Source organism: Varanus komodoensis, unplaced genomic scaffold, assembly GCF_004798865.1.
Source record: "Varanus komodoensis strain SLA01 unplaced genomic scaffold, ASM479886v1 scaffold23, whole genome shotgun sequence".
NCBI classification, from domain to species: Eukaryota; Metazoa; Chordata; class Lepidosauria; order Squamata; family Varanidae; genus Varanus; species Varanus komodoensis.
The window spans coordinates 10918915-10933159 of NW_025335627.1; the positions used below are offsets into that span (position 1 = coordinate 10918915).

Sequence of the window (14245 nt, forward strand, 5' to 3'; positions counted from 1 at the left end):
GTTTAGTGACTCTAGGCTCACTGCTGGGAAGTTTGTTGTTACACGCCATCAGATTGGCTTGGATGTAGGGTTGTGCTATGAATTAATGCCTTCCACAATGTCCCGTCTTTGACAGCCCTTGCAAACACTTGCAAATACGGAAAGCTTTTTTTAAAAATCTGATTAGATTCGTGCTTGGGTGTTTGCTTTTTGCATTTAATCAGATTTTATAAAGTTTTTAGTTTTATATTTTCACTAACTACCTTAAGAGAGATGATCATAGCTCACAGTTTTGAGTAAAACTTTTGTTTAATAATGGCTTACCTATGCAAACGTTACACTGAAAATCCATTATTTTTTAGTTTTGAGTCTTTGAGTAAGGAGTGTTTGTAGCATGTTTTTGCAAGAATTGTGCACTTGTTTTCTGGCATCAGGTTACATTCCTTAACAACATATTATTTTTCTTTCTTGGTCTCCAGTATCAATAATTTAATACACTTGTATATGTATGAATTCTACTTTGAGTTTCATCTTGGGTGAAAGTGGTTGCTCTAATGATATAAGTACAGAGAAACTAGGTCCTCAAATAAAGTGTACATTTGAAAAAGCAAACATCCCACAGTTCAGCAGTTTGGCAGGGGAGGTGGGCTCTGAAGCTTATTCCGTGCTTATTCCTTAGAGAGGAACCATGTTTGCAGCAATGAATGTGTGGTTAAGGAGGTTGCATCAGGATGAAGACATGGCTATGTTAGCTGTCTGTACCTCAGATCATTTTTATTAGGCATGTTGGAATGTATTTAATTCAATTCATTCTTTGGAGCAGAGAATTAACCAATTTTCATGTATGTGTTTATCCCTTTCAAACACACGGAGCTCAAATGTTTAACTGTATCTGGATCGTGCCCAGATATCAGCTCTTTGGATTGTGCCAATCATTTGATAATGTGCGCATAAAACATTTAACATAAACATTCTTACTACTATAATTGAGTTTTTAAAGGTTGGAAATTATATCCTTGGTGTGCTGTTTGACCCTTCCATGCTAAAAAGAAAAGCAAAAAATTTACAAGTATATCTGCTTTTATAAGATGGCAATGCATGTTGTAAAGATGAATACAAATGCATGACTTGTTGCAAATTTTTGTGTAAAAAGATGTAGGTTTAAACCTTTTAATAGAAATCAATGCTGAATTATATAAAACAGTATGCAATGTATTTTCCACCTATGGAATGCACTCCCCAGAGAGGTCCGCCTGGCGCTGTCGTTATTTGTTTTTCGGCGGCAGGCCAAGTCCTTTTTATTTAAAAGTTATTTTAATTGTTAATTTATTGATCATATTTATTGGGTTTTTATGTATGTGCTGAGATGTTTCCTGATTTTTAAGGCTAATTATATAATTGTTTACTTATGTTGTAAGCTGCCCCGAGGCTTTTTGCGAATGGGGCGGCATAGAAATTGTTTAAATAAATAAAAATAAATAAATTTTAATTGATTCAGTTGACTTTGAAATTGCCCAGTTAGCATGTACCTATGACATGTATGCAGCATAAATAGATAAGCATCTTAAAGTTGTGATAGTAAACTTGGTAAATTTCTCACTGTCCCATGGACTGTTGAAATGTTATTGCAATTATACAGGCAATTCTTAGATTGAAACTTCTGCACATCAACAAAAACTTAGTTTTAAAGTATTTAAAGAAAGTCCTGTGTTAATTCCTCTCAAGAGCTGAATTCTGAGGGGTTATACATGACAAAATTTTCTGGGAAATAGGTAAAGGAGGCTGGTCCTGTTCCTGAACCACTGAGTGGAAGTCTTCTTTCCGACTATGTGTGTTGGAAAGGTTTGATTAATTTTGAAATATTGAAGCAAACACCTAAGACATTGCTTTAAAAGTATGAGTTAAAGTACTCACCTTGTTATTCCTTTTACTTATAGATTTTCTTGCAGGCACCTATCCAACTCCATTTGTCTTTTTTTCTTAAAATAATAAAAAGCAAAGAAAGAAAAGGAGAAAACAGGAAACCTCCTCCTCCATTTCTCTTGTGAATCTCTTTAGTTTAGAGTTTAGAATATTATCAGAATTGCAATATTTATGATTTACACATGAAGGGTTGATATTACAGTGTGGTATAATTTTGAATCCTTTCAGTGTGGGAGAAAATGCTATTTACTGTTTCCCAACAGACAGAACTTATGTGTTGTTGAAAAGCTCTTCCTCCAGTTCATTTCCCTTAATTCTTTGCCTGAGGTAATTCTAGCAAATATTAAAATAATTGGAAAATGTGAATTTTATGTGTTTAAATGGGATAATACAGCTTCAGCATAACAGACTATCATATTGAGCAGACTAGACTATCCCTTTTTTATTTTTAAAAATTGAAACACAGGTTCCATATTTTGTCATGCATCCTCACATCTGTTTCCATATTATACTTTGAATTATAGTAGGGTGACTTTATTCCAGAATAAATATGTTTGTGGCCTAAAGAATAATCTCATGTGAGGAAGAAAAATCCGGTTGGGTTTTCCCTCCAATTGTTCTGTTAAAGGAAGAAATAGCTTGAAAGGAAAGTAAGATATGTTTCTTTCAAATACAAGGAACCTCAGATGTCTCTCGGTGCAGCTTTTGTCTATGGGTGATCATCTGTAAGATGCCACCAGAGGTGAATCCTCAAATTCTTTTTTGGAGCTGTGAGATTTAAAACTCCTTGAGACAGGATTTGAGTGGGTACAAGCAGTTTATTCCATACAAAAAGCGTTTGCAAAGGCTGTCTCAATGCCTCAGTAGTCTGAGAAACAAAGAGCAATCTTTTACTGTTTACAAGAGATTTTACACATTCCTTTCCCCATGCTCAACACTATCCCCGCTTCACCATTGGCTGGTTACTAAGAAGTCACAATCTTCCCCATCCGCCTATATCATACTGCTCCTTAATATGTCCCCCCCTCCCGCTCATACATCCAATGTTCATGCTAATGAGCCTATCATCTATGAGAGGTGTGTCATTTACTATTCATAAACTTATTACGCATGCGCAGTACCTTCTAAGAGGTCAACAGGCCGAAGTGGCCTTGAAAATTCTTACTTGATGCCAAAATGTTTCTTAAATCTTGTGGGGAGGATGAGACAATGAGAACAGGCCTTTATTCATTCTAAAAGATACAGATTCTACACTTAAGAACAGTCCTTCACTCATATTTTAAAAGATACAGGCTTTACACTTCCTGCAGGAGCCAAGGTTCGGCAATGTCACATGCACACTGGTCCTAGGAACACAGGCAGAGTTGTGGGAATCAGGAGAGTTCATATTCATGTATGCCTGAGATGGTTGGGAAAAGGAAAGATGCAGAGTTGCTTAGGGAAGGCTTCACAGAGATAACTGCACCTAATTGTGGGTCTGATGAATGCTATCTTGTCCTTCTCATAGGTAGGGAGTCAAGAGGAGGGATTTCAGAGCAGTTGGAAAATTAATTTGTATTTAGTGATCTGGGCAGTGTCTGGTGCATACACAATTTATCCACCCAGCTGTGTGCTTCTGATATATACTGCTCGAACAATTTTGGAACAAATTCTGATGGTGCTTTTTCTGCACGTAAGGTTTTGGAATTTATCAAGTACCAAATTAAATGTGAACATAACATGCAGGAAAAAGGCAAGGCTGCTTCTGTGCCTCTGAAAAATGCAGTTGCCTGTATAAATAGGTATTTAGCTTCCCATTGACATATTAATCTGAATTAAATATAAAATGATACCCCCAAGTGATGCTAAAAGATGAAATAATTTGAGACAGAATATAATAAATGCTTGTAGAAAAAGGCAGGCTTGCTTTTAACAAAGCATATTCACCTGTGTTTGTAAGTTGAATCGGTTAAAATCAGTCCACTTTACAATTTGTAGAAAAAGGATTAAAATAACGTTGGGGACTGGAGCAGGATTGACTGTTTTCTTAATAAGTGCTTGCGTATATGATCAGTTCTCTGCAGAAATTTTGAAAAAGGCACTGCCAGAATGTATAGCAAACTGGTGCAGGGAAAATTGGAGTGTTTACATCATGGGAGGATGTGAAACTAAAAGGAATTTGTACCACAAATAACCTTGGAAGTTGCCTAACCCATTTTTTGAACTGCCTGGCAGAAATTGTAGCACAACTAGTACCATTATAAATCATTCCATTGTAGAGTCAAGTTGTTTGTGCCCAGTTGATGTAAAGAGATGGGTGGGTACTTGGAAGCTTCTTGTGTTAATTTTACTAGTTGGAAATATTTAGTATTTAAATATTTGTCAATATTTTATGCCTGTATTCAGACAGTTTGAGTTTTACTAACTATTGCTTTTACTTCAGTAGCAAGACTTTATAATTTATAGGTCAACTCAGTGTGTGTGGTAATTGTGAAAAGGACAAATTCCATATTGAACATAATTAGAAAATAATTTAAAATAAGGTTGCCAATATTGTTCTTACACAAATCTGTGGTGCAGCCACATTTGAAAGTGCGTGCAGTTCTGGTCACTTCACCTAAAAATAATTATTATAGGGTTATAAAAAGTACAGAAAGGAGCAACTCAGATGCTCAAGGGGCTGGAGCAACTCCTCTGTGCTGAAAGAATACAGCCTCTTAGAGCAGTGAGTAAGGGGGGACATGCTAGAAGTGTACAAATTTATACATGGGATAGAGAAAGTATATAAGGAGATTTTTTTCCATTCCTCATAATACCAGAATGCAGTGGTATTATGAGGAATGAAGCTGATTAGTGGGAGCTGCAGGAGAGATAAAAGGAAACACTTCTTTACACAGTTCATAAATAAATAATGGCATTCACTTCCATAAGGTGTAGTGATCTCCCTCAGTCTGGGTAGGGTGAATTCATGGAAAATAAGGCAAACAGCCCTGATAGCTGCATGCAGCCTCCAGTATTGCAGGCAGTATGCCTATCCATATCAGTTACTGGGGAACATGGACAGCAGGGTGCGGTTGCACTCAGTTCCTGCTTGTGGTGTGCCTACAAGCAGCTGATTGCCTCTTGGACAAACAGCATGCAGGAAGTGAGTGTAAGACAAAATATCAAGCACAACTCCTTATATATTCTTCCTGCTAAATAAAAATGCAGGCTAGCTATGATATTGAACTACTGTAAGGAAGCACAAGTTTTATTTAAGGCTTTAGCATCAGTATTGCAAACACCTAGGACTAATTGTTGCACTCGCATGAAATGGCAAACCATAGTCCGAGCCTGGTCTGTAGCCTAACTAGAACTTGCCAGTTTTAGAGAAAATTAAAACTAATTTTGGGTGTATAAGGGGACTGGAAGCTTTTAATCTCCTTTCCTCTTGCATGGGGAGGCAGAAAAGAAGAAATGCAAGCTTCAAGGCTTGGAGAGGGGCAAATACTGTATGATTTTAAAAAAGGGAAGACTGCCAGAAATGTAGAAGCCTTGCAAACATAGGGTAGTTCATTCACCTATTAACTACAGTGTTTCTTAACTATTTTAAACAGAGGATAGTTTCTGCTTGTGACAGAATAACATTGGTTGTCAAAGAAAAGCAGTTAAAATATTCTGCTGAAGTAGAAACTCATGGACTCTACCATTTAGAACTGAGTGGTGACACAGACTCACTGAGCCAAGACAACATGGCAAAAAGTTGAAACAGTGCTTTTTGCTTCTTATTTCAGTTACAGTGAAATAGTGCGAATCCTGCTTGAATAGAATACCATCTTGCATCTTTAGCGATGATTGAAGGTTAAAGCTAATACTTTCTGTTAGACAATTTCCTAGCATAAAGTTATCTATCAGAGGCATGAAGAGAAGGTTGGATAATGGGTCTATATATTGCAGACATTCTGGAGCCTGATAATTCTCTGTGCAAGAGTGCATAATTTGGTGTTATTTTGGAACCTTAGTTTTGGATTGTTATCAGGTGTTAAAAGAACGTTTGATAACTTTTTGGATAGAAAATTTACTGCATTTGATCCGAAGGTGTATTTATGCCTTAGTGCAAGATTCTTGAGGGAGAAAAGAAATGTAAATACGAAGATGTGCTTCTTTTTTCAAGAAATTGTATAGTCGGTTACTTTGTACCTCATGTCAAGCCACCATAGGTCAATTTGATGTAGAACAGGCCATGGCTTATGCAAGGGTTGATTACCTCTTAGGGCAACCCTGTCATGCACGTTTACATGACATGACAAACCTCAGTAACTGCTGGACAGGGTTTCAAAATGGTGGCTGGCATATGCCACAGCAGTCCTAAGACTAATTAATATATGCTAATTATATAAATATTAATTAATATACAGTGGATTGTTGTAATGCATAACTCAGTGAATGTATCAAGATAGATTCTAGTACAGGGCGTTGCACAAGGCTTGCATACATAATACTGCACAGTTGCTCCTGTTACCCCTTATGCAACGGTTAACAGAATGTAATAACATTTTTTTTCTACTAGTGCATATCTGGATCCAGCTCAATATGCATTTCAAAATAACAGTTTTCATTTGAATCTACAACTATTAAATATTATAAAAATCACAATATTCTGAGTCTTAGTTTTTTATATGACCGTGTGCAAAATTATTATAATTAAGTTACTGACAGAATCTCCTTATATTCTTTTGATGACTGATGTGTGCTAAAATGGTGATTAATGAGAATATTTGCTATGTTTCATTTGCAGGATCCTTCTTATTGGGTGAACATTCACCATCTGGAGTATACAGATGGGGGAATCCTGGATCCAGATGATATCCTGGCAGATGTTGTGGATGACAAAGACAAGGTTGATGGAAAATGTTATTTTTAACTAGAAATTGTCAGATTGAATTAAGGTCTGACTTGCCTTTCTATCCTCAAATAACTTAGTATATTTAAAGCTATATGACAATGTAATATTAGGCTGAATGTCCAAAATAATTAAAATACTAGTTGACTTGTTGAGTTAGCCAAAACAGCTAAAGCAGCTGCCCCTTCACAGTAAGACTACTGGAAAGAGTAGTCCAAAGAGTAGTCCAATGAGGCCATGTTGATGTTAGATGTGCATTTGATGCATGTTAATATGGTTCTTCATCATGGGCTCTGTGCAGCACACATTATTGGTGCTGCGCAAGCACAGTGCCTGTTGCCGGGAAGATTAAACAGCTTTAACGGTTTTTGGTACGAACTCTGACCCTCCCCCCATAGTAGAAATGGGTGGAGTGCCCGCCATTTCCCCAGTCTTCTTGTGACTGCCGTTTGTTGTGCTCACTTGAGCCTTTCACTTGTCTCTCATAGCTATATTCTGATAAAGTTTTACTTTTTTCTCTTGACTTTACAGCCTTTTTCTTTTCCTTGATCCAAGTTATATCCCATCCAGTCCCCCCATTTATATCATTTTTTCCTCCCTTACCCCTTTTTCCCCTTCCCCAAAAATATCATCATCATCAACAACAATAAAAACCTTCTTCTTGTTGTTCTTCCTGTTAATTCTTCTTTCATTCGCTGTCTTTCTCTCTCTTTCTTCGATGGCGCAGCGGGCGGCTTTCTGCAAGTGTTCACTGTGTGGGACTAAAATGTCCCCCATTGACTCACACAACTTGTGCCTTCTATGCTTGGGGTAAGGTCACAGGACAGATAAGTACGGACATTGCCAGTCCTTTACCAGACAGGCCCGCAAGAACCGGAAAAACTATGCGGAAAAGGCTGTTGGACCAGGCTTTGGTCACCATGAAAAAGGTCTCAGTGGAGAAGACTGTGGTAGGTCCATCTAAGGCTGCTGCTCCTCATCCATCTCAGGGAAATGTGACACATATGGAGGGAAAGCATGACTCTCAACTGGCGTCGACGTTGCCAGATGCCGTTATCTCCACGCAAGGTCCAGGCTTTCCTGGAGATTCACATGGCAACTTTGGGGAATTACTGTCCAGGATGACAAAGTCGTTGGAGAGCAATATCCAATATCACATCGATCCCAACCAAGATAATATATATGACATTATCAGAAGGGAGGACTCGTCCTCCATTGCTCTGCCATTCATAACAACTCTAAGGCAAGCGATGATGTATACATGGCAGCTCCCCGATCAGCCGTACCCAATGTCCAGGAGACTGGAGTCGATGTGCAAGCTTTGGGAACTCTTCTTCAGCTTTCCAACAACAACTTTCTTCGTCTTCCTCCAATTGCACATCTGCTCACTCAACAACACGGCGCCATTCAACATCCAGATCTACACTCTCTTAGCCTCATGGCCTGGCTCGTTAATTTACTCTTCTTCCTCATCAGTACCAACACCTTCATCAGATTCGACACATACAATGTCTCTGGCATAGCTTTCTGCTACTTTTCAACTCCCTGACACAGTGCTGCCATTGGTATTGACATTGGTATTGACCGATTTTCACCCTTACTTACAGTTCATTCTCCAATCTGCACTACAGCCGACTGCGTGCCGATCCTATAGTGCTAAATGAAAGCGCTTCACCTCATTTGTTACAGCTAACAACTTTGTGTCTCAATCTGCTACTATTGAGAACATTTTACAATTTCTACTCTCGTTACAGCAGGGTAGACTTAAACCCACCTCCATTAAGGTGTACATCACAGCAATCTCACATCATTGGGGCTGCGTTTCAGGGTCCTCTGTATTGTCTCATTTCCTTATCCGTTGTTTCTTAAGAAGAGTACAAAGCCTTCAAGCACCAATCAGTAGTACCGACATGGAGCCTTTCTGTTGTCCTTCAAGCTCTTACTAAGCTTCTTTTCGAACCACTCACCATGACTGATCTACGCCTTCTCTCCTGGAAAATGGCTTTCCTAGTAGCTCTTACTTCAGCTAGAAGAGTTAGTGAACTGTGCGCTCTTTGTTGACCCTCCATACCTGAACTTTCACAAAGACAAAGTTGTTCTTCACACCGATCTGACCTTATTTCCCTAAGCTCGCTTCCCCTTTTCATGTCAATCAAGATATTGTCCTTCCGACCTACTTTCTTACGCCTTCAACACCAATCGAACACTCCTTGCATATACTACACGTTCGACGATGCCTCTATTGATTCTAAACTGAGTCCTTTAGGAAAACCTAATGCCTGTTTGTCAAATACTTGGAGCATGGCAAGGGAGCTCCAGTTACCATTCGAAGACTTTCCAAATGGGTCGTGGAGACAATTGAACTGTCTTATCGTCTCTCCAAATTGGACCTACCGGTCGCTCCTAAGGGACATTTCACAAGAGCTGTCATGGCCTCTTCTGCCCTCTCTGCTGGCATTCCCATGCACAACATCTGTAGGGCGGCTACATGGTCTACTCTGTGCACCTTCACGAGACACTACCGCCTAGACAGCAGGGCCAGATAGGAGTGTTCTTTTGGCCACGCAGTCCTCTCTTCAGTTCTTCAGTGATGACACCGTCCCTCCTCCGGATGTGCTAAGCTTACTAATCACCCATAATATGTGATACACAGAGGCCACGATGAAGAAAGGCAGGTTGCTTACGTGTAACTGTTCTTCGAGTGGCCATCTGTGCATTCACACAACCCGCCCACTGGCCCCACTCAGTGTCGGTAACTGGGTTTACAAAATAACTCTTTTTTTATACATCTGATATAGATAGCTGTATAAACATGTCCACATCTGTGTATGTCTGTCCTCTTTATTCTGACAGCTAATTTCTGTCAGTGATACTCTCTGTCGAATTCAATGTTTACTTATCTCACCTGGGGGCAAAGAGGTGGTCTTCAGTTGACTGGAAAAATGGCGGGCACTCTGCCCATTTATACAATGTGGGGGGAGGGTGCGGAGTTCCCGCCAAAAACCATTAAAGCTGTTTAATCTTCCTGGCGCAGGCGCAGCACCCATAATGTGTGATGCACAGATGGCCACTCAAAGAACGAAGGTTACAGGCAAGCAACCTGCCTTTTCACAAAGACAGCTGTAATTAATTGTGTGTATGTGAAATATTTTGGCAAAGAGAACTGCATGCATACACAACTTTTTATTCATGGCTGTCATTTGAAGTCACTGACTTACTGCTGTGCATCTCTTCCACAGATAACAACACTGTATTTTTCATCAAAATTCATGCATCCCTTAACTTATCTGTAGAACAGGCATATATATAGAAACATAGAAAACAGAGCGAGTCAGAAGGGGCTTCCCGGGCAATCCAGTCCGACCCCTGGCACCAGCCGGCTCCGCTCACGACATGCCCACCAAATGGACGTCCAGCCTATCCTTGAACACCCGCACCGATGGGGCCTCAATGACCTCTTGTGGAAGCCCATTCCACACCCTTGGGGTCCTGATTGTCAGGAAGTGCTTCCTGGCATCCAAACGAAACCTTGGCTCCCTAAGCTTTGCTCCGTTGGAGCGTGTTCTGCCTTCCTCTGCAGGGGAGAACAGGTCTCTACAGCTCTCATATATATATGCTGTGTAAGTCATACTTAATTGCAAGCTCAGATCATTATATTGTGACACTGTGTTTATAGACAGCATGATCCTATGGAGGGAAAATTATTTTTAAAAACTATACGACAGAGGCCATTTTTTTTTAAACTGTTTTTAAAACTCATGGTTAATCATGTTGCATAGTCTAAAGGGATTTGGAGTTGAGAGTTGCGTACATAGAAAGGGTTCTTTTGAAAGCACAAGGCTCTTCAGTTTCATTTAAAAAAGGGTTCTTAATAATTGTAGACTGAACTGCCAGACTTATTTTTGATATAATTTTATGTGGTTGTTCTGTGTTTTGTAGTATTCAGCCTTTAAAATGAGTTCCACACATTCTGGAAGCCTCCATAAAGTACCTTGTTAATAGTCAACTGTGAACTGAATTACATTTTAAAGTTGAATAAAAATAGTGATAAAGAACAAGCATCTTCTTGGTAGGCCAGTAGCTAGGAAATACTTGCAGAAGGAATTAGAGTGAATAGATAAGACGCAACACAATGCCTGAAATACATTACCTTAAAGTAGTAAACAGGCAGTCCCTGGATTATGAATGAGTTACGTTCCTGAAAAAAGTGGAGATTTATCTTTAAGTCAAATTTGTAAGCAAGTCAGATCAAGTATAGTTGACCCTCTACGTTTGTTGGAGTGCAGGAGCCCCCTGAAAGTGAACAAACTGCGAGTCTCTCTAGGTTCCTCCTGGCATCCAAACTCACCAGTGACTCAGCTTTGCAGCAAGGAAATGCTGGAGAGGTTTCCTTCTCTGTATGGGTGCGTCAGGAAGGTGTTCTTTGGAAGCCTCTTGCTCTCCTCTTTCACTTTTCCTCTCTATGGTGATTATAATTTTCTGCAGAATTTTTTTAATTAAATGCCAGAAAGCCTATTAATTTTTTAAAAAAAAATTCTGCAGAAAATTACAACTAAGTACAAGTTGTTTGCAACTGGGACATTCGTAACTCAGGGGCTGCCTGTATCTTACAGTTTTTTACGGCTTGGACAAAAAAAGTACTAGAAAAGTACTTTCATTTAACACATTGCCAAAACAAATACAGGGATTCTTTTTGAAGTATGTTTATTAGCTTCTGACATGACTTGTTTTCAGTGAAAGCATGTCAGCAACTTCATGGAATGTAACTATCTTAGAGTTGTCAGAAACCTAGAGATGTTTTTAAATGTAAGGCTAAAAATTGGATTTTTTAAAAAAAGAAATTTGAATAATGTGATGTTTCTAACTTAAGAAAATTACAGTATAATTAAATGTGGCAGGCTGTACATGTTTACTGTGTCTTGTTGCTAATTAACTGTTGGGATTTTAGAGAAGAGCTGGCTAACAGCTGTTAGAGGTAATAGGAATGGGGTGGGCTTTGGAGATGATGAGCAAAACAAGAAAGTATTCTCATACAATGGAACTCTTCGGTTCCATATTTTATAGAAGCAGCTATTTATGCAAGTTGCCTTTTTTAGGAGAAGAGAAAAATTCTTGATCAAAAAGGAAATTAAGCATGTGCTTCTTTAACTCCTTGACTACCTCCCTCTTGTATGCCTTTTTACAGCTATGTTAAACCCATTTTTCCTAATAGAACTGTTTCTGCAAGTTACCTTTTTAGTCTCCTTATATAGTTTTTTCCCCATCTTGCTTCCTAGGTCAGTTTCCCTTCGATATAATTAAAAAAGTTTGTTCCCTTGAAGTCCTCAAATCTGGAGCTGCTACACATGGCCCATTTACCATGGCCCACCATATATTCACCTGCTCTGCTTTATCTACGGCTGCTTAAACCTGTCTTATTTTTTTTCCTCCCCATTCCTCTATTCTCAACTCTGTTCTCCATTCATCTTTTTTTAATCCATGTGAACTAGACTGTTTGCCACACTGAGTAAAGAATGTGTCCAAGCATTTACACACCATTACATTCTCCTTCTTCTAAACTCCTATTTCTAGTTGCCTGCTTCCATGTCCCTCCCTTATTTGGGCCCCTTATCTCAATAATCATAATCCTGAGAAGACCAAGCTCTATAAAGATTAAGTATTTGGAGTAAAGTGGTACCTCGGTTCATGAACTTAATTCGTTCCATGACTCTGGTCATGAACCGAATCAAATTTCCCCATAAGGTTCAATGTAATAAGGTTAATCCATTCTGAACCATATGTATTTTTTTAACCACAAAAATATGAAACAAAGTACAGTACAGTATGAAGAGAGAGAACACTAACTTTCTGGTGTGGAGGACAGGAAGGTGGGTGGGGAGGAGGTTGTTGTTTGGAGGGAGAGTCGCCCTCCATAAGGACATCGGGGAGATCTCCTTCAGCTAAAAAGCACACAAAAAAGCTTCACAGCAAGTGTGCGCGGGTCTGTCTGCGACCACGATCTTGACTAGAGGAAGCCACGACCATGTGTCAGAGCGGGGAAGATGGCCATGTTCATGTTTGGGTGGGGAAGATGGCCGTGTTCATGTTTGGGTGGGGAAGATGGCCGTGTTCATGTTTGGGTGGGGAAGATGGCCGTGTTCATGTTCAGGTGGGGAAGATGGCCGTGGTTGTGTTCATCACCCGATGTGGAGGTTGTGAATGGAAGCAAAATTTTGCCGAACTTTCTTTTCGCGAACCGAATTGTTCACGAACAGAAGCGTTTCATGAACCAAGGTGTTACTGTACTTAGTGTACATTATTTCAGTAACCTTTACAAGATGGGTGAGCTGCAGGTAGAACTTCAGATGTTTGGGATTCCAGAAGTCTTTGCTGATATGGCAGATGGTCAGGAATACTTGGAACTGAAGTCCAAAGTGAAGATCTAATTTCTTTTTTATCTGTACCACCTGGCCCTACCTGGTGGTACTATCCTCACATTTCAGAAGGTGGCTGGGAGTAACAATTCTTGTAGGTCATGTACAAAGATTTCCACAAGGGACTTGTCAGCTCTCTAGTTGGTGTGATATATAACAATAAAGACAAGGGTGGGCAACATGTGTCATCTCTCAGTGAGGCTGCTGCTGCCGTATTGCTAACATTCACAGTTACAATGAAATTTTCTGGGGATCATTTTTATTCCCTGCCTCCAAGCCCATCAAGCCACACTCTTGCTACCATCATGCCGCTGAATGTGGCAGTGGCACCTCCCCCATTTAAACAGCAAACAGGTAAAAAAGGTAAGATTATTAAATTTAGCTGTTTTCAAAGCTAAATTTGGCCATTGTAGCAGTTTGCTGCCAAAAATTAGTGCTGTATTAACAGCAGGGCTGCAGCCCATAATGGGTAAAAATGGTACTTGGGCACCCTGAAGTTGCCCATTATTGGGTTAACTAATAAACTGGGAGGTTCCCAAGTCAGATGTCACCTGTGCTATGAATTTGGGTGCCTTAGGTAAAGTAACAGAAAACCATATGGTAGTATTAATGGGATTAAAAAAAAATCTGTGAAAGTGTAACACTGTGTTGGAGTTTGCTTTCAGTTTATAACTCATACACCTCTTTTTTATGCTGCTGTTTAGAAGTGAGAGCTCTTTCCTTGTTTGGTTTCCCAGGTGAAGATGGTGTATATTGGCAAGGTGATGTATGTGCTAACATAGCAGTGCACTAAAAACTCTTTGAAAATTTCTGCTAATTAACAGTGAATTTGGAGAGGGTTCTTAAACTTTAGTCTGCACAGTGCATCCATTTGGAAAATGAGTGATTCAGAGTTAGTGGTTTTCCTTCTGTGTTATTAATAAGCTCTAATATGGAGCTTGAATGAAACGACCAATAAAAACATTATGTAGTTAAAATTTAGTTGACTTATATTAGTTAATCTGCTGTTCTTATGTCATTTTTCAAAACATTATTGCCTTTTTAAAATAAATCTGTCATATACTAGAAA

The 14245-nt window shown here is 39.3% G+C and overlaps 1 protein-coding gene across 3 annotated transcripts in view; it reads left to right on the plus strand.

Moving 5' to 3' along the window:
* Positions 1-14245, plus strand: part of PARD3B (par-3 family cell polarity regulator beta) — a 648538-nt gene that overhangs the window by 30536 nt on the left and 603757 nt on the right. For all 3 annotated transcript variants that reach the window (XM_044431728.1, XM_044431729.1, XM_044431731.1), the window contains exon 2: positions 6659-6760. In XM_044431728.1, coding sequence (XP_044287663.1) covers positions 6659-6760 — 102 coding nt within the window. The remainder of the gene's footprint in view (positions 1-6658; positions 6761-14245) is intronic.